Source organism: Cupressus sempervirens, chromosome 3 (assembly GCF_028749045.1).
Source record: "Cupressus sempervirens isolate cs-2001-9-10 chromosome 3, ASM2874904v1, whole genome shotgun sequence".
In the NCBI taxonomy this organism is placed as follows: Eukaryota; Viridiplantae; Streptophyta; class Pinopsida; order Cupressales; family Cupressaceae; genus Cupressus; species Cupressus sempervirens.
The window spans coordinates 1,098,678,523-1,098,699,971 of NC_143120.1; the positions used below are offsets into that span (position 1 = coordinate 1,098,678,523).

Below are 21,449 nucleotides of genomic sequence, written 5' to 3' on the forward strand. Positions count from 1 at the left end.
CATCACTAGTCTCCTGGCCATCCGTAGTAGAGACCACCAGCAAGTCAAACATACCACCATTCTTAGCTGCAATGTCCAACTCAACTGAACTTGCCTCCAGTGGAAACAAACCAAAAATGCCAATACTGGTATCGAGGACAGATATATCCTCATCTCTACTTTCTCTATCAACCTTGACCATGGACATCCTCGAATCACCAGACACCGCGGCCTACGATTGTTCAGAATTTGGTGAAGATTGAAGTCGCTCTAACTCCATGGTCACCTTAGCCAAATGAAAATGTGACTCCTCGAAAGCCAACTGTGTACTCTCAAGGAACTCAAAAGTCACCTCGAGCTACTAAGTAAGCTCACTCACCTCATCTTCCTTGACCAATAATGCGTCATATGCTGTATTGCCCCACTCCATAAGATAATCTCTGTCGGCTACCAACTACATATAATTATGTCTCAGAATCCGGATAGCCTCCCATAAAGAGTGGATCTCTATCAAGGAAAGATAACTGCTTCGCCGCTCATCACTAGTAGGAGAACCCCATCCATAAACTGCTAACAACTGATGAGCTACATCGAAATGCTCGCAAACGATAGCAATGTCTCGCTCACTAACTCTCAGCTGACTAGACACATGATTGTGATGATTGGTCAAACTCCTATACTCTACCCCTGGTACACTGTCCAAAGGAGTAACCTCAAATTAGCTATCGTCCGTAATACTGCCATCCAAATCCAACTGCTGTACTCGTATCATCAAACAGAGTGACTGAAGCATCAACATAAACCTCTGTTTCAAAGGAACCCACTGAAGAGACTAAGTCCTCGACACTATCAACAACATTCCCCTGGATGTCATCTGTAATAATTAGATCCTGGGACTCTTCTGTAAACTCTGTCATATCTGAGAGATCATCAACCCATTTCAACAAGAATGGTCGACTGGATACATGAACAATGCCCAACACAAGTGTATAAAAACTAATTCGAGCATCAGACAAGTTGCTAGCATGGATGGGAACTTCACCTGGTAAACTACTAATCAAATCCATGATGGTGCAACAGATACTATTACCAAAAAATGATAGACATCTCCAATCAAAACATTCCCAAGTACTAAGATAAGGATCCCAATAACTAATCCATGAACAAAAATCAACTGGCAACTCAAGTAAACTCCTCACCTGAGTAATGTGAACAATACCAATTGACTTCACGCACCTGTCTACTGTACCCACTACAATCTCTGAATCCAGAGTGTGAATGCTAGACATACTCATATCATCATCAGCATGTGACCCGACTATAAAAGAAAACTGAGTCCCTGCCATATGCGCTAACTCTTGAACTGAACTCACCTCGAGACGAAGCTCGTCCGCATGTCTCTCAGAATCTTGGAGAGCCAACTGAGTATACATCAAGGAATTTCGAGTATCCTCTAGCTCATGAGAGAATTGGTCGACCTCCTCTTCCTTCTTCAATGCATCTGAATAGATCCCCACAAGATTAAGGAGATGATCGCGATCTGAAAGTAGGTGTATGTAGCTTACCTTCATTGCTTCCATGCCTTCCTTGATCTGTTGTAAGTCATCACGAGAAGAACCTGTTGTGACTCCTTTCTGTCTCTTCTGTAGTTGAATCATCCAAATGTGATTCTCGATCAATCCACGCATCCTATCATGATGAGATAAAGCCGCGACAATATCCTTTTTCTTCGTCTTCAGCTGGCTTGCCAAAACACGTGAAGAACTACTAGCCTCTATCTCATGCAAAGAAGCATCGAACTGTGCCTGATACTCATTTTTTGCAAAGTCCTAAATGCTCACTTCTGATCAACCGTACTATCCTCAAACATGATAGTATCCTCAACTGCTGTAGCTTCATCTAGCCCAAGTGTACTGGAATCACAATTTGTGTCAATCACGCAGTCCAGTGTGCCTATAATATCACCTTCTGATGCAATTGGCTCAACCTGCACAACATCTGTAACCACTTCTGCCTGTGAAGATCATGCAGATAAACCATTACCTGAAGATGTGCTAATGTCTCCCTGTATCGAATCAGCATGTCTGTTAAACTCCTCATACAAGTTTCTACCTGTCATAGGAAATGTACTTCGATCCTTAGGCCTATCAATCAAGCTCTTTAACCAAGTACATGCCATAGGTGACACATTCCTCTTTTTTGTCCAAACCCACCATAAATCTTCTGCCACAAGTTCAGAAATTTCATCCTCCTCAAACAAGATTGTGAACACGATGGAGTGCATTGATGCTAATACACTGTTGGGATGAAACTCATCCATAATATTCCAAAATGTGTTAAACATCCTACGAATGTCACCGATACAACCTATTGCTAGCATAATGTTTTCAAATCTACACCTTGCAAATACTTAAAGTAATCTTGCCCTTTTTGTGAAATAAGGGTCACGGATGTTGTCCAACTTTTCGAAGCTTTTTACCATGGCGTGAAGTATCTCTCTCATAATCTGATCGTCGTAAGAATTAAGGCCAGCTATTATCCTCATGATTTCTTTAATGCAAGAGAGAGCTATAAGTCTTATCACTTCATCATGATATCTCAATAAGCAGGGCTTAACCAACAAACCAAATGCTGGAGATAAAGCTGTTTGCATAGCATCGGGTTTTGACTGATCAATCTTGCCTAAATAATTTTCCAACTCCTCCAAAGTTTTTAGAAGGTCCTCTGTTTGCTGAAATGGGCAATCTAATTTCTTCTTTGCATTGTGCATTCTTTCTTCCAAATTTCTGTCTTCTGTTAACGCCATACTGATAATTGAATTCATTTTGAAATAACCTAGTCAGGCTGGGAGGAAACCGCTCTGATACCACTCTAATGACCTTGCTCAAATCTGATCCCAAAATGCTGATAAAGGTACAAGAAAACACTTTGCATACAAGGGTCATATGACTGATACAAAATTTCAGTTTGCGTTTATGGCTCTTTCCTTCACTTAGCATCAATAAGAATGCTTGCAAAAAGACTCTGAATTGATTAAACAATGACCTAACATGAATGTGCAACTTATTTTGACAATATTCAATGCATATATGTGACTGAAACTATTTGCAATATGTAGCTACAACAACTAGTAATTTTGACAAACACTTGGGATGCAAAATTATAACATTATTTATGCCAAAAAAAAAAAACCTATAGCCAATTGACATTTTGTCAAACAATTAGCATGCAAACTAATAAGCTGCATGAATGATAAATACATATTCAATTACACTATATTAGACCAGCAACTTATGTCTCCTTTATTGCACATAAAATGTCAACTACAATGGTAGTATGAAATGGCCAAGACTCTTGGCTTACATTTGCATGAATAATGTTTAAATCTGTTATAACTTTCACCTACAGCCTTACCTCCTAATATGTATCTAAATGATAAGAACAATGCATGTAATATCCAAAGGAACCTGATTGTAGATGGCTGTAATAATTTTCTCCAATGCTGCCTTTCTGCTTTGCTTTTTTTGATCTGCATTTTCACTTTCTTTTTTTCAAATCTGTTTTTTCGCTTTGCTTTTTCGAACTACTTTTTTGGATTGCTTTTTCGGACTGCTTTTTTCGAACTGCTTTCAAAAACTCAAACCCTCAGGTAGTTTGAGTATTCAAATTAAGCTCAACTTGAAATGACTGAATACCACTTCCAAAGTGCAACCCTTCAGAAGGTCTTTCACTTCCTCAGTTATGCAATCTCTTGAGAGGTATCTTTTTCAAGGATTATGCTGAATATTTGCAGACCTGGATGGTGCCACAAATGCTCAAAGAGAATGGTAGTAGAATCGTCAATTCCCGTCTGTCCAAATGAGAAGCCAAGCCCTCTATTTATTTACTTTTCTAAGAAGTTAGTAAGGACTTCTAGAAGCATCCTTTTCTAAGAAGTTACTAAGAACTTCTAGAAACATCCATTATAAAATCCCATTATAATGCACTTCTATAATAAATAAGTTTATAAAATAAAAAGTGCAACTCAATTTAGAATTATGACATGTAGGCCCAATATAAGAAGTAATGATAAAATATAAATAATATCTCCAAGAGCATAATAAACCATCCAATCCCCAAATAAACGCTAGAATGACTCTCTCATCACAACCACCCGTCTACGAAAGTTCGTGATAGTCTAATCCGGCACGCAAAATGATGCGAGCCAAAACAGGGACATTACAGATATTTTTTGATAGGTCCAGATTTTCTAATTTTCTCCTATTCTTGGGTACAATTGACTATTAGGTGAGGGCTAGCAGACGAGGAAAAATAAAAACTTGTTTCTTTGAAATAGCAAACATTATATATTTTGTCACATAAGAATGACATCTGTTTTCGGGTGAATTAATCTTTTGAGTTAAATAATTGCAAATGTTTTCTACTAACCAACTTCTGGTTATGAAGTTCTTTAATATTCTTATCTTGTCTCATTTGTTTGAATTAGTGCATAAATTGTGAACAATTGTAAATAAAATTCCATTGGGTATATATACTTATTCTAAAAGAAGTAAATAAAATATAGTGAAATTCTATACTTAGCCAGTATCAAATTCTAGTTGTTTCTAAATTTATTATTTAATAAACTTTTTTGTGGAAAGGGCTGCCTCTGGAGAAGAGGCCAGTCAAGCATTGCAGGAGCTGACCGTTGACACAGGTTTAGAACATTCAGGTATGATGCCATTGAACTCACTGTATTGGCTGATTCATTTATCCTGTACTAATTTACTTAGAAAATTGTATTCATCTTATTTTACACATTATGATATTCTTCTACAGGTCTCAATACGACAGCTGGTTGGAAGCTTCACTATTTTGAATGGGTGATGCAGATTTTTGACCAACAGAACCTGAGTGCTGGTGCATGTCAATTTGCTCGTGCAGCATTGGAGCAAGTAGATGAAGCTCTTGGGGTAATGGATCAACTTGATGATGATACTTCACTGGAAACTGCATCTAACATCAAAGGTCGACTTTGGGCCAATGTTTTCAAATTTTCAATGGATCTCAAACAGTATAGTGAAGCATATTGTTCAATAGTCTCAAATCCTGATGAAGAGAGCAAGCTTATTTGTCTGAGACGGTTTATAATAATGCTTTGTGAAGATAAGGCAACTCAGGTATTTATTATTGTTATAAACATTCTCCTAAGTTAAAGCAAAGGATCATGTAAGTGAACTAGCTCATGTTTATTCCAGCAGAATTATCTTCATGATTTGTGTAGAAAAACCTTTGTTTGGTTTTTTGATTGCACTAAAATTGGCAGTTACGAAAAATTTCTAAGAATTATTGATGGTAATATAAAGGATATATAATGCTATGTCTGGGACCTATTTTGTTGTTATATGAAGACTTTAACCCATGATGAAGAATATTCGGGTTTCATGTACAAACTATCTTTGGAACCAGGACTCTAGGTACATGCATTGAACATTGTTTACGGTTATGATCCATGTTATGTGGCATGTCAGGGATACAGATGGCAGTGCCCCTCTCCCCACCAAGTTGCTTGATTTAGCAAATTAGAGCCAACTACAAGTACAACTATAAATGGCTGGTATGGGTGTTGGGTATGTGGATACAAGAAAAGTTTTTTTTGGGGGTCAGGTTGTTCTATACAAAGAGCATATACAAAAATCTAAATGTTTGCAATCTTAAAATAAAAATTAAGTTCAGAATACCACATTATATCATATAATATACAAAAGTACAATAAAACTGAAAACTAAAAGTACTACTTTAATGTTATTTTATCAAACTTGAATTTTTATGATAAATTTTTATCTTTCACAACTAAAATATAATTTTAAAATCTTCCATCTCAAGATAGTATTGTAATGTTCAAATTCTATGTTACTGGTTAATGTTCAGGTTTGGGTTCGTGTAAATGTTTGAGGAACTGGTTTGCTGGTAGGGTAAATCTCATCTTTTATGATTGCTAGGGTAAGTCATAGACTGACCAAAACACTTCTGAAGTGGAAAAGTTATGATGACACCAAATATTACCTTGTTTTGTACTTTGCTGAGAATGATTGCCAACTGGACATTATATATGCAGATCTTCTTCAATATCAAATCAACTCACAAGCATTAATGATGGAACCTTAGACTTGTTAATGTTTTCATGAGCCAGAATAGCAACAACACAAATATCAGAAATCTAAGAACACAAATGACAGAATGACACAATTATTCACCCTGGGAAAACTCTCCTGCTAGAGGGGAAAACCTAGCCACACCCATATATAGATCCCTTTTTTGAGTTCTTTGAAACGAATTAAAAAAACTCTTGCTTATGGTTGAAGACTCTCACCAGTACATCAATAAGACTGCAGGAAAAAAAACATGTTTATCGCACAGATTAAACTCCTTCTCAATAGTCTTACAAAAATATATGTATCAAGCATGTACAGATTGAAAATATCACGACTTTCGTGTAATGCAAATTTCTGAACCTTAGACCTCCACCATATGAAGAAAAACTCAGATGACTATATACAAAACTGGGTGTCTTGTAGAACTGGCGTCACACACAGATATGACAATTACCTTCGTCTCTATCTCTTCTGCAAAAACATACATAGAGAAGACTTCTGGAAAACTGAAAGTCTCCACGGTGGAATACAAGGAGACATCTATTACCAATCATAACTGATATCAATGAATACAGGAACCAATAAAAGCTAGATGTATACATGTCAGACATAATTATGAGCCACCCAAAAATAAGCAAGCACAATGCCAAGCCATTATGCACTTGGTGACATGAAGTTCTACCCCAGCGTAGGAGTGTTTCAATAAGGAAACTGACGACATCTCAGCTGGGTGGTGACAATAAAAATGCAAGCTGGGCCTTTGAAATAATACAAAGGCATGAAATAATCTTTTACATAGAAGAGAAGCAACTCACGGTAAGAGATAGAAACCAGAAATTTCTCCATGCCAATCAATCACAGAGCCGAATGACTCCTTACTGCAGACAATCACAGATGGTTGATCTCTCTCGTAGCTACATAAGTTCAAGAAGACTTGCATTACTGAGGCAATGATGGAGCTAGCTGAACCAGAGCAATGTGTGCACTTTAGTGATCTGTTGTGACTTGTAACAATCTTAACTAGGATGGTAGTGGTTTCTTAAACAGATGCATCTTTTTGGAGAAATGGCTAGCTCAATTTCCCACAAGTGATATCAGAGCAGGGTTGTAGGTCTGAATGCCCTTGTGAAATGCTGATGGGGAGGTTGTTGGAAGTGTTCAGCATATCCCCTTGGAATTTGTGACATGGTTTGACAGCCTTCTGTGAGATTCTTAATTGGGATGGTAGCGTTTTCCTAAACAGATGCATCTTTTGGGAGAATCAACCAGTTCAACTTCCTGTAGTATGACAACTATGAGACTGGGAACAAGAAGAAATATGGCTGGTACAGCCACTCAAATGATCCTATCTTCTTCCTCAAGCAAGTGCGTGACAAATCCAATGTAGAACATGATAAATCTTGAGAAATCAACCGCTGGGATGTAATTATCATCCTAGCTTTTTTTACTTTATTTGGAAAATATAAAATGTGAAGACGATAACATGGCAACTAAAGGTTTACAGCTGTCATGAGGTTTGATATATAAATCAGCGTGCATGCATCTTTTGTCACAAACGTCTCGATGGATAATCATTCGTAAACATACCAAGACCTGAAATAAACATATATATAAAACAGCCATATGAAAATTGCAACACACTAAAAATTCAGAAACTAAATGATTCTCAAATAAAGAAACTAGATCTTATTCTTAACCGTATGATTAGAGATACAGTTAAAGAAGTTACTCAACTACTTCACATGAAGAGGAACTATGAGCTAACTATTGTCATGATTTGCATATAAATAGAAATTAACAGTCATCTAACTACTAGCTAATGAGACATTCAGTTATTAACTACCATTTCAATTATGAAATATTTCAAGGGTAGCAACATATTTTAACAAGAAATTACAAATAGAATCATAAAAAGGGTTACTGGAATAAAAGTATAGTTGTGCAAGCCTTGGCATTTGGAAGAGAGGAGAAGCATTTCCATAGACTTAACCTCCCAACCGCAGACCCTCAGTATCCCTTCACAATCTCCAACAAGAAAGGACCTCCCTACCTTGGGAGTTGGCTTGGGACACCCTTATCCAGCCACTGAGCATCTTGGTGTTAGAGTGTCGACGAGTCAATTGTCAAGACTGTGGACACATTCCAACCAGCCTATATTACAATTGCTAGTACCCTAACCTTTGCTGATCATGGTGGCAAACACCATTAATTACCTTGGCGAAGGATTTTGGATGGGGATCTTATGTGCCCGATCTCCCACCGCTTGACAACAAGAAAATGCAAAATGATTACGATGAGTTGTATTTGTTTTTGTTTTTCAAGTATTAATGCCGATTTGATTTCCTTCTTTCATTGGAAGATTCTTCCCACTCTTTCTTCCCTTTAGCTTGACCATGATGGTCCTCAATACTTGGGAGAAAATTATATAAAATTTCTGGATTTCATGATCCCTTATTCCTTTGCCATACCTCAAGCCTTTACCAGCCTATGGCATCATAAGACAATATGCATTTAGTTCTATTTTAATTACATCAAGAGAGCGCTCCATCTCAGAGACATATTCAGATATTTATATAATTTGAATATAGGAGCTCCCTGTATGGTGCTCCTATATTCAAATCATATAAATATGCAACAGAATATTACACTAGCAGAGCGTATTGGTGAACAAATAAGAGCAGTATGGAATTAAACACGTTTTTCTCTGTATTTGCAGACCAGAAATAAAGCCAGAGGCAAAGCTGATAAAAATCAGCATATACAGGAAAGGAAAGACACATTAAATATAATGGGATTCACAAAGCATGACCTGATCACACACGAGCAGTTGATGTATATTGGAATTTGTAATATGACCGGCACCAAGACCTCAGAACAATCTGATGATTAATCTCGGGCTTAGCCCACAAGCTTCGGCTCTAGCAATATATCACGGTGAATCACTTTTGTGTGAGCTCAATCGTGCTACACTATATTGTTGTGTTGAAAGAAATCTGTAATGGTCGGAATAAATGTGTAGAGAGATATAAGAGATGTGCCTCCGTGGCATGATCAATGAGCATAAATAAAAAACGAATTATCAACCAAGAAGGAAAATGACCTCTTGCGTTGGTTTAGTTAGACCAAGTTTGAGGTGGCAAGAACTTTGGAAGGCTTTTAAAAATTCAAAAAGTAATATCCATACGAATATGATAGCTTGATGCCATAAGGTGTCAGATACAAAATACAATAAGGTTGATCAAGCAATTAATTAATGACCATGCCTGCATCAAGGTAAATATAAAAGCAAGGGGGCAAAAATATGTCAAACACATCTTGGTAAAATAATGCCACTTCTTGTATATTCATGCTCGCTTGAGTAATACGATACATTGATATGTAGGTATATATATAGATATATACATGTATGTTAATATGAATTTCGCATACATATATGTGTATACATACGTACATATTTTGTGCCCACCCAAGTATGAGTATAGATGCGATATTACTATACCAAGAAACAAAATATTCATCAAAAAGAATTCCAGTGTCAGTCATCTACAAGTACTGCGGGGTGGAGCAAGTCGATTGGGAAGGAAAGCTGCCATCAACACTTTGGGCGTACCACACAATGTACAAAGTTACTACAAGACACACCATTCCAACTAATGTTTGGGCAAGAAGTGGTAGTGCCAACAGGATTTATGGGTCCAAGCCTTTGGATAGCGATTGAAAATAGACTTGGTGACATGGAAAGTCTTCAAGAGAGATTGTATAGGTTCAACAAGCTAGACGAACAAAGGCTAATGGCACAGTAGGCAACATAGGTAGCACAAACTCATCGTAAAGCATGGCATGATAAACATTTGAAGCAGACAATGTTTCGTTCTGGATGGTGCTAAAGTAAAATGGGCGTAATGAGATTAGACCTGGGAAGTTCAAGGTGAAATGGTTAGGAGCCTACAAAATACGAGAAGTTGGCGACAGTGGAGCCATTAAGCTGTGCACTCTTGATGGACGGGAGATAGCGGATCCCGTTAATGGTTCCAAATTGAAGATCTACCATCAGAGGAACGAGGTTGTAGAGTTAACACTGGTCACCCAAAAGAGGGGAATATTTCAAAAAAACAAAAAAAGTTAGTCACTGGATGGTGAAGTCACCTTCCTCCAAAGACAGAAACCACCCACATTATATTAAAAACATGCGGAGGAGGGAAGGAGCAACAGGATGAACACCAACATTGAAACTACCATTGGAACCACTAAATAGGATAGGACTTACTATAATAGAATAGATGGATAGTCTATTGATGTATGAGTGATACAATTATGTTCATGCGCTCGGTGCGTAACTAAACTACGGGTGCTATGGCCTCGATGAACCCCACCTCTGAACGATATTGATATCATGGCAAGCAACGATGCAGAGATACCTATCTGACAATCAAAATATATAGTCAATCCTAATGGTGAGCAATTGGATTACTCGACAATGCAGAGAAGGAAAAATACAAGTTGTTGAGAAGGAGCTAGCCGTCAGTCATTGAGACAGGTAGAGAAGGAGTCAGTTGTCGAAGAAGGAATAGGTTGCATACAAAGAAAACCTGAAAGCAAAGTTTTATGATCTTTGGAAGAATTAATTATTGCAAGAAATGAAAAAAGTAAGATGGTTATGGATTCAGCCGAAAGGCGAACTATATCTTGGAAAACAAAGTTATGTTCAAACTTGCTGAGTTTGAGTTTGAGTTCGAGCATAACAAAGAACACTCAAATTTTGCCTTCAGGCGTAAAAGTTGTAGGTAGTATGAATAGAGGCAAAAAGATGGTGAAACTGTAATGACCCTGCTTAAATCTGATCCCAAAATGCTGATAAAGGTTCAAGAAAAAACTTTGCATACAAGGGTCATATGACTGATATAAAATTTCAGTTTTCTTTTATGGCTCTTTCCTTCACTTAGCATCAATAAGAATGCTTGCAAGAAGTCTCTAAATTGATTAAACAACGACCTAACATGAATGTGCAACTTATTTTGACAATATTCAATGCATACATGTGATTGAAACTACTTGCAATATGCAGCTATAGCAACTAGTAATTTGACAAACACTTGGGATGCAAAATTATAACATTATTTATGCCAAAAAGAGAACCTACAGCCCATTGATATTTTTACAAACAGTTGGTATGCAAACTAACTAGCTGATAATAAATGATATTGAATTGCTCAAATGACACCAGCAACTATTATCTCCTTAATTGCAATGAAATTTCTAATACAGTGCTCATGAAATATGGCTGAGACTTTTGGCATTTACATGGATTACAAAATATGATAATGTTGGTATAATGCACACCTACAGCTGAAACTTATAACACCTAAAATGCAATGCTAACATGAATGATAACAAAGGAACTTGGTTGTAGATGGCTGTAATAATTCTCACCAATCCTGCCTTTACGCTTTTCTATTTCGAATTTTCTTTTTTCGGATTGCTTTTTCGGATTGTTTTTTCGGATTGTTTTTTCGGACTGCTTTTTCGGATCTGCTTTCGAAATCTCAAACCCTCAGGTAGTCTGAGTATACAAATTACGCTCAACTTGAAATGGCTGAATACCACTTACACTTGTCCCACTAGGGTTGATATCTCACAACCGAAATTGGCACCTTAGAGTCTTCAAACCCTCAGGCAAACCTCCAAGCACTAAAGTTTTCAGCACAATAGATGATTATGCAACTCTAGATGTCTCAAATGCCCCCCAAAAGGCTCCTTATAAAGAATTCATAAGTAACTTCAAGAAACTTCTAGAATAATCTATTACTTTATTCTTTTAAATGACTTTTTGATATTTTGTTACTTTAGTCTCTTTAATATTAAATTAATTAAATATAAGGTTACTTTTTAATATTTTATTTTTAATAACCTTATAAGTAATTAATCTAATATATTTTTTTCCCTTTATTTCTTCCCTTTTTAGCCTCTGAGAAAAATTAAAGGCTAAAAAAAACAAGTAACTTGTGCCTGTCAAAAAGGGGACATTACAAAAACCAAGAGTGTCTACAACCCGCGCCAAAGAGCATGTGACACTACAAACAATAATATTTGAAGGCTTGAATGGTTTGGATTGCCAGAGATGGTGGTTCGAGAGTGAGGAAACACCAACAACTAAGTTATTAAAGCTAATCTGAGGCATGCACAAGTGCTATGGATGATTCAAATGCCGATATTTTGCATGAAGGATTTTGAAGGACCCCTTCGAGCAATGATTGAGACCTTTGATAGCATCTGGATGAAGAGCACAACATCATACATGGACCACCTGGTAGTAGTTTCTTTCATGCCATCAAAATTAAATTGAGTTTTTGGTTTACTAGCGAAAGGGCATAAAGTGGAGTTGATGCCACAAAAAATTGACTTCGGAAGTGAAGGACTTCTACATTTGGCTAATCTGCATAGATGACCTCAACGAGGCAGAGAGGGAGTCACTTAACACAGCTTCACAAAACAGGGGGATAAAGAGGTTGTTTATCAAAGAGGAGTATTGGAGATGCTTGATGGACTTGGTCAAAAGTTGGTTTACAGGCTCCAGCCACAAGTGCAACATTTCATTTCAGCAAGTCTCCATCATTACTAACTTGTTGGGTGGAAAGGTTTATGATTGGGGCACCTTATTACCTGAGTGGATGTACGAATTTATGATCCTTTAGCACAAGACGTTCTACATGTCGCACCACGTGATTGGATTGCTTATGGATGTTGTGGTGAACCTAGTGTTGCATGAGATTTTGGCGAGAGAGGTCAAAGTAGTACCCATGGTACTAGATGAGCCCCCTATTATGGGATGACGACATTCAGACATGCTAGGTGGTAAAAAAGCAGTAGGATAGAAGAGGTCCAAACAAGAGATAAAAGGCAGTTTAGGTCTTGGGTATACAGATAGCGGGTGCCAGGACATGTCCAAGGATGAGAACGATACAAAAGTGGACGAAGATGAGGAAGTGGAGGTGATTTCAACAACCCCACTATTATTTCCATGACCTCTGTTGTCTAGCATGGCTCATTTGGCAACCATTGCGACTAATGCCCTTATTCCGACATTTGGTCAGGTTAGAGCAGCAATATATGACTCCGCCAACAATGACAATGGTGAGGGTTTTGAGGGTTTATGATTGCATCTTATTATTGGAGCACATGTGCGAATTTATGACCCTTTAGCACAGGATGTTCTACATGCCGCACCATGTGATCGAATTGCTTATGGATATTGTGGCGAACTTGGTGCCGCATGACATTTTGGCGAGAGAAGTCAAAGTAGTACCCATGGTACTAGACAAGCCCCCTATTACGAGATGATGACATTTGGACATTCTAGGTGGTCAAAAAGCAGTAGGATAGAAGAGGTCTAGACAAGAGACAAAGGTCAACTTAGGTCTTGGGGATATGGATAGTCGGCGGTAGGAGACATCCAAGGATGAGAACGATAAAGAAGAGGACGAAGATGAGGAAGTGGAAGTGATTTCAGCAACCCCATTGTTATTTACACGACATCTGTTGTCTAGCATGACTCATTTGACACCCATTGCAATCAATGCCCTTATTTCGACAATTGGTCAAGTGTGAGCAGCAATATATATAACTTGGCCAACAGTGACGATGGCGAGCATTCTAAGGGTGGCCGAGATTGCTGTGATGGAGGCCACTCCCGTGACAGTATCAACCGTGACTACGAAGAGCACTTTAGCAATTTCTGATATGCCTTAGATTGTTGAAGATTTGGTCGGAAATGTGACAGAAGAAGTCAGGGAGATTCCCGGTGGTGGGTCATAGGAGCAAGTCCGGCTAGAGGTGATTGGGTTGGATGTTGTGGTTACTGTGCATGCCACATTATTGGCTGATCCAGTACGAGGTAGTCCTAGAGTGAGTAGTCCATAAAGGGAACATCATACACCAGTAAGATAGAGCAGTTAGTCGAGCCGTGCGAGTGCATACTTGGCATAGTGGCTGCTTCCACCTGTAGCACGAGGACCTTCCATTCAGTCTCCTATGAGAGAGGACCTCCTTTCGGAGGCAATATTGTTGGACAATGATGTCCCCAGAGAAGTATTGGCACCTTTGCTAGGAGCAATAGAAGGTGAAGTAGACTATGGTGTAGGTAGAGGACGAAATGATAGCAGATGATAGGAGGAATGAGGATGTACATGCATATCTCCATGCTATTACCGAGGCAGTGGATAGAGGCAGGTTGCTTGCAGAGAAGGTGCTTGCAGTGCAATGAGAGGAGAAGGCTAGGGAGGAGGCTCAGGTAGCAGCAGAGAAATCTTGGGAGGAGATAGTTGCCCGACTAGCCACTTAGCAAACCGCTTGGGTAGAGGAGCATGCAGTACTGGTAGAATAGCTATAGGTAGCCGCATAGGGTAAGAGTATGGTGGACTAGTAGTTGGCAGAGGCAACGAAGGAAAAGGAGGTAGCAAAGGTAGCATGCGATAAGGAGGCTGAATTACAGGAAATTACATTGATGTTGAAGGAGGTAGTCGAGGAGAATTCATAGATACAAGCAGATCGGGATATTCACACTTAGCAGATGTAGAAGTTGTGGAGGAAATTGAACGTTTCTATGTCCCAACCAGCAGCTCTAGGGATGCTTCCTCCCAACTCTTCTTAGCTTTTTTTTTTTTCATACATGTATTCAACATTGTCCCTATTTTATATTTGTCATCAGGAGAGGACTTTCTTTTTTGGGGGGATGATGTCGGAATAATTGTAAACCTTTGAGAATAGTTATTATTTAAGTGTGTAAATTGTCTGGTACCGAATGTAGTTGGAACAGGCTGGTTGAGTCGCAACCCTTCAGGTACTATATGTACATCTGCCTAAGCAACATTAGGGAGGAATGAGAAGTACATTGTCTTGTATTGACATGAGCAAAAATGGAAGCAGTAGTATAGTTTATGAAATTCAATGTTACATTCTTTACTTTTCTATTAAGCACTAAACCTGTTTACTCGTGACGGTAAACAATGAGTTGAAAACATATTTTAATAGAAAGAATCGTGATTGGCTCTATACAACTGTGGTGATAATGATAGGGCCATGATAAGGGCTAGCTATCTGATCTTAGACATTTTGGCCGACCAAATAAGACTAGCTTTGGGCTACATGTGGTGCAGTGAGCCTATTGATTTTCCAGTCCGACTTTGACCTTTTAGTAACCCCTGCATGACAACACTTCATTCTTTCTCAGATTTGTGGTGCTAGAAAATAATAAATCATATCACCAACCCTGGCAATTTTAGAACATCACATTTTCAGAAAGTAAAAAATAGGTGGTTAAATGTAATGTCCCCTTTTTAAGGACATTACAAATATTGAAGTCTTATTTTATATAATGTTAAAATTGACTTTGAAACGTAGACTCAAATTATTAAAAGGTCAATTAAATGTTATAAAGAAGGCAAAAGGTCAAGGAGGAATAAGACGAAATGCCAGAGGGAAGTTGAAGAGTCACTAGGGAATAGGACGAAAGCTAGAGGGGAGTCGAAGAGTCTTAGTTTGTGTATTCAAAGGGGAAAGAGGCTCATTGTTGGGCATTCTTGATTTGTGATTCAGTTTCAATTTTCTCTCTTGTGAGAGTTATTCAGAAAGCTTCAGTTTTTAGCTAGTATGAGGATGTAGCCCCTCATGCCGGTAAATACTGGACGCAAACCCATTGTCTGGGAGACATCATTTCAAGTGTTTCATTTGCGCTTTTAGGTTCTTATTCTAGTATTCCATTCTGACTGTTAATCTGTATTTAAGATTGGGTTTTTGTACTTATTATTGTAATACAATAACATGTTTACAGATTTGTATGAGAGTTTTTTGGTTTTATCATTGTGGGTCTGCAATGCATTTCTGTATGCTTGAAATCCTGAATATTAATCTGAAAAGAACGAGTTTTTATTTATTGGAGAATCAACTGGTTTTCTATTGCTGTTCGTAATTCATATGTCTTTGGTTTAAGTTCTGAATATCAGTTTTTGAGGAAACAATTGGACAACTATCAGTTGGATTATTTCCTATGGTTTACCTTGCTGGTTATTTATGATACAGTTTCATGTTTTTACTATCTAAATGCTATTCTGAGAAAAAATCTAGTAAATATCCGGTTTGGGATATTTCATTAAAGTTTGCTAGAGAGTGACAAGAAAGGAAAACACTTTAGCCTCGGAAATTTGTATTAGATCTTGCAACAGTAAATCTGATTGCTCACCTAATTTTCTCTTAAATACTCTGAATCATATTTTCTGTCAGGCGCATTGGCATATGATCTGTTAAAAAAAAATTGATAATAAACAACAAAAAGTTACTGATAAATATGCAAACTTGACTGCAATAAATGTTCCAATAAAGATACCACTGACATCCAACACTGAGCCATTATCAAGCTCCTGCTGACTTGGACTAACCAACCACATGCAAATTAAAGTATGCTCAAGCCCCCAACAGTGTATCACATCAGACGCAAACCACATCCTCTATACAGACCCACAACAATCCATCATTCTGTTCTTGGAAAGCAAATTTAGGTATAAAAATTACGTTGCAGATTTCATTTTTTAATTATTTCAATTCTGGTGTCGTTTCTTTCTCTGTGTTGAACAGTTCATGCAATATTAAGAATTTATTTATTGTTATCAAAGGTTCTTTATAGATCTGTCTATACCATCAATGGCCATCAGTTAACCTGTTGTCGTAGATTTTGATATAGAGTCCTCTTGTATGCTAAGAAATACCATTGTATTTTCTCTAATAGAGGTAAGCTTTAAAAATGCAAACACTGCTTCTTTGTTTTAAAATTGATTAGACATTCTCTTTTCCCCTTTGCATAGAATTTGCTCTTTCCTTGATTTTGAATGTCATCTACTTCCATCTTATTTCATTTGGGGCTGGCTAATGGGAATCATCTTTAAATAAAAAACTGTGTTTCTGGTAACATTCAAACTATATATAAGAAGTTCAGAAATTGGGGCTTCCAAAAATCATAAATGCATTTGGAAACAACCATTATTGAGAGCAAATATGTTTTTAGAAGTACCGAGACTCCCTAATTGCGTTTTAGCTAAGTTTCCCGGGTACCTCCCCCCTGCTCAAACCTGCAGAAGTTCGAACCAGTTTGAAGTTCAGGTCTGGTTCGAACTTGGTTTGAATAGGGTTTCAATTTTTGCCTGCTGGTTTGATCTGGTTCCAACCAAATTTGAACCCGGGTGAATGAAGCCTAAAAAATTGAACCAAGTTCGAACCCAGTTCAAACCACATGCTTTTTGAACCCCGCGAATGGCAAAAACTGCATTTTTTGCAAAATTTATTAAGTTGTTTGCATCGACAACCCTAAAAGTTTGTTACGAAATGCTTTTGGTGGCCTCTCATTGTCATATTTTGTGGCCTCTCATTGTTATTTTTTGAAGAATTTGATGCCAACAGCATTGTTGTTGCTGCTGATCCCATTGTTCTTAGCTCTATTGCTGAGTCACCTAATGCTAGAGGAGAAGAAAATGAAGGAGATGAAGATGAATATGAAGAAGAAGATAAAGATTGAAGAACTTAGAATATTAATAGATGTTTATTCCATTAGTTGAACAATGAATGTGAAACTATGCTACTTGAACTTGATGCTACGATTTATTTTTAATGTTTTGAATCTTTGATGTTGAACTATATGATGGTATGAGCACTATGATTATATGACGGTAAGATCACTATGATTACAAGTTTATGGTGTTTTTGTTATTTAAATGTGTTTATGCTACTATGCTACATTCTAATTCTAACTCATACTTCATAAATATGTATATATACATATATTTTTTATAATTTTTATATGTTTTGTACTAACGAACCCAAAAGAACCCAAACTCCTTTCCAAAATTTTGATGAACTTGTGAACTGGTTCTCGAAATTCAAACTTGGAACTGAACCCGAACCGGTAACTTAGTGTTTAAGCACCATCATCCAGGTGGGAGAAATATGCTGTTTTGTCATTTTTAACCTCTGAAATGAATTGTTGTTATGCTTGAAGGCATAATTCATGACACCCGAAGGGACCTCCATGCTGAACCTAGCCATCTCACTGGATTAACATCAGCTAAACCAATGATGGTACCACTAAATCTACAACCCCAACAGGGAGAAATTGAACAAAAGCTTCAATGAATGATCAGCTACAATATGACAGCCATATTATCAAGTGCAAATTTCCTCTCAAGAACATCCTTGCCTTCAAATCTCATCTTGAAATGCATTCCGACAGAAACATTACTGTTGCATATCTCCACATATTTGGCACAAGGGACAATAAAGTCAGAAAGGCTGACGTTGTTGAGAATTTGAAGAACGTGAATCAAAGTGATGCAATCAAGCCAATTTACCATAAAGTGTATCAGTGCATTGATTCCAGATATTCGATGAGAAACACCATGCACAAAACAGAACTTAGATAGTGTAATTAAGGTTCAACTCAAAAAACTTTTCAAGCAGGAAAAACACATTTAGAATGTACAAAGGGTTAAACACTATATTAAACAATTAAAGTTCTGTATTAATTTCCTTGTACTTAATATGGAAATAGTCTGTTCATTGCCTGTTCTTGAAGATATTCTTTCTCTGGAAATACAAGTTTTTTTTTAAACAAGGAAGTTGCATGTGCTTATATTTAGTTAATCACATGCCCCACAGTAGCAAGTGTGAAACAATGCAGAAAAGGATCAGTGAACTATGAGGAATGAAATTTGATTTGTCCAAAGTCTAAAGTATGAATGATTAACTTTCATTACAGATATATACTTAAGATCAAGATAAAGGATTATACTGATGAAATGTGGGCCATTGCATTTGATGAGAGGGCAACACAATCAATGGGAATGTTTGCAAAAGAGCTATGGTTTCCAAAGGCATAGAAGAGGAGATGCAACAGGTGATAAGAGAAATAAAAAAAATGCATATATGTTCACTTTAACATGAAGGAGACACACAACAATATGGAGAGAATAAAAGCTATTGTCGAGAAATTTGATCCAATGGATAATGCATTGGGAAGTGACGCCCTGATTAGAGAAATCAACAAAATCTAAATCAAAATTGAGGCTAAAGATTGATATCAGAGCATTGTAACAAAGAAGCCAAAAAAATGTAAAACAAATGCAACTTAGATGTATAAAGTAAATGTTAGTTTTGTGTATGCATTATTGCATTTCCCTATTACACAATACCTTCTGTTTGTAGGTGTAAAGCAAGTAGTTGTCGTTGTCATCGAAAGCTCATAAATGTATCAGACATACTTTTATGGTGAAAATAAAGTACTCATCCACACAAAGTCGTGTACAAGAATGTCTCACAAAGGGAGTACAATTGTAAGTTTCTATTCAAATCCATGGAAAATATTATTGCTTATCTAACACTTTTACCTTAATATTAAGTGGCCAGATGTATAAATTTTTACTTTGTATGGTGCAGCGAATGGATGTTTTCAGCGAACAGCATGATCAGCATGCTCAGTTATGTGAACTTGCATGAAAAGAGAACCAATGAAGAAGCCGAGAATACTACGCATGTTATAAAGATGAGATTGTGTTCCGTAGGTGCATTAGAAAGCCAAGTCAGGAACAAGATGCCTGAGACAAAGTACAGGCACAATATTTACAACACTGCATATCCATCCAAAATTACTGTTCCAGACATAAGGTACAGGCAACTATGCAGGAACAGATGTGCATTAGTGGTATACAAGCAAACGTCAATAAGACCCACAAGAACAACAAAGCAACACTCTTAACAAAAGAAAACAAGAAAATTGAACTCACAGCAACAACAAAGAAGTTTCGCTAGAGAATCAATGCACTGTTTGATTTAAAGGTCTGCATCATATCTAAAGAATGTTACCCGGGCATGCTTGTTCAATCAGTAAACACATATACAGAAAGGTGCAAAGTAACATGCATGCAGTGCTGAGGAAAAAAGGGGAAGATCCTTCTTTAACTTTTAGTGTGAAAATCATAGTAGTTGTACTTTCAATGTACCGCTTAAATGCATCTAACACTGAAAAGAAAAAATTATACATCTGTTATCTATGCCTGTTATAATGTTTCATAAATGTACAAGACGAATTTGTGTGTATATATGTCTATCGGCATAACTATTGCACCTCCTTTTGGTGCAAATGCTAGTGTAAATTATATATTAATAATCACTTATGTCTCCCTTGAAATTGGCACTTCATATTATTCCTCATAGGCATTTCATAATTTGATTTTGTAATCATGAAATGTCCCTTTTTTAATAAAGTCAAAAAACTCACTTTATAATTTGACTTTATGACAATAAATCCCCTTTAATTATAAAGTCACATGAAGTCAATATAATATTCCCTTTAAATACTTAATCACTATTAGTAACCATTATTTAATAACTCTGATTTCATCATTGGCTAACCCACTATTTCCACTGTCAATTTGGATGCCTTACTAAAAATAGTAAGGGTTCCTCTAGTATCCACTGACTAAAAATAGTAAGCCCTTCAAAATGGAACCAAAAACCTTTGAATATCAATGCCCGAGAACAAATAAAAGATCTGGTGAGATAAAAACTTACAAAAGCCACTTGAAGAACTCCAGAACTCTCACATTGGACTCTCTAGTCCACCAGACTAGTTTATGAGGGTCAAAATAATTGGGTAATCCCTTGAACTCTAATGCTTATGAAAATAGGGGCATGACATGAGTAGTCTTAGAGAAAAGACATGGTAACTCATACTCCGATTCTTAACTCCATCAGAAACTAGTTCACCATTTCTCTTAAATTTAAAAGTTTATTCAAATTTTCCTGAATTTTGAATGGCTGCTGGAGCACCTATTAGGAATTAATATTTTAAGAAATTTATGCGAGGTGATTAGTTCTTAAGACTCTTAACCACCAGTATGTTTCATTATTTCATGTTAGTGGATCTCATTGGCATCCGTATCTGGCTGTTTATTTTTCGTCAGACAAATATGTGTTATGTTTTTATAATTGGAACATTGATTCTTGCACTTGCATATATAAGCAATGTACATTCCTGAATTCTGTCAGTTGTGTCCATCCATTTGGATGGACTAGGGCTGTTTGTTTAAATTTTTAGCATTACCTAATGTAATTATTTCATTCTTTTTTTTCACATTTCAGATTCTTTGTGATAGTGAGCTACCGTTTGTCGGCCTTTTGGAAAGAGTAGAGAGAGAATTGGTTTGGAAGGTAATACCAATAACTCGCATGGTACTCAAACTTACTGGGATTAATGTTTACAAATTTTTTAGCTCCATGCTTTTGGGTTCTTAACAATCC

At 37.1% G+C, this 21,449-nt stretch overlaps 1 protein-coding gene across 2 annotated transcripts in view; it reads left to right on the forward strand.

Annotated features, from left to right (window-relative positions):
* Positions 1-21,449, forward strand: part of LOC149570612 (nuclear pore complex protein NUP160-like) — a 278,470-nt gene that overhangs the window by 227,740 nt on the left and 29,281 nt on the right. For both annotated transcript variants that reach the window (XM_089823186.1, XM_089823185.1), the window contains exons 16-18: positions 4,620-4,690; positions 4,798-5,138; positions 21,291-21,359. In XM_089823186.1, coding sequence (XP_089679312.1) covers positions 4,620-4,690; positions 4,798-5,138; positions 21,291-21,359 — 481 coding nt within the window. The remainder of the gene's footprint in view (positions 1-4,619; positions 4,691-4,797; positions 5,139-21,290; positions 21,360-21,449) is intronic.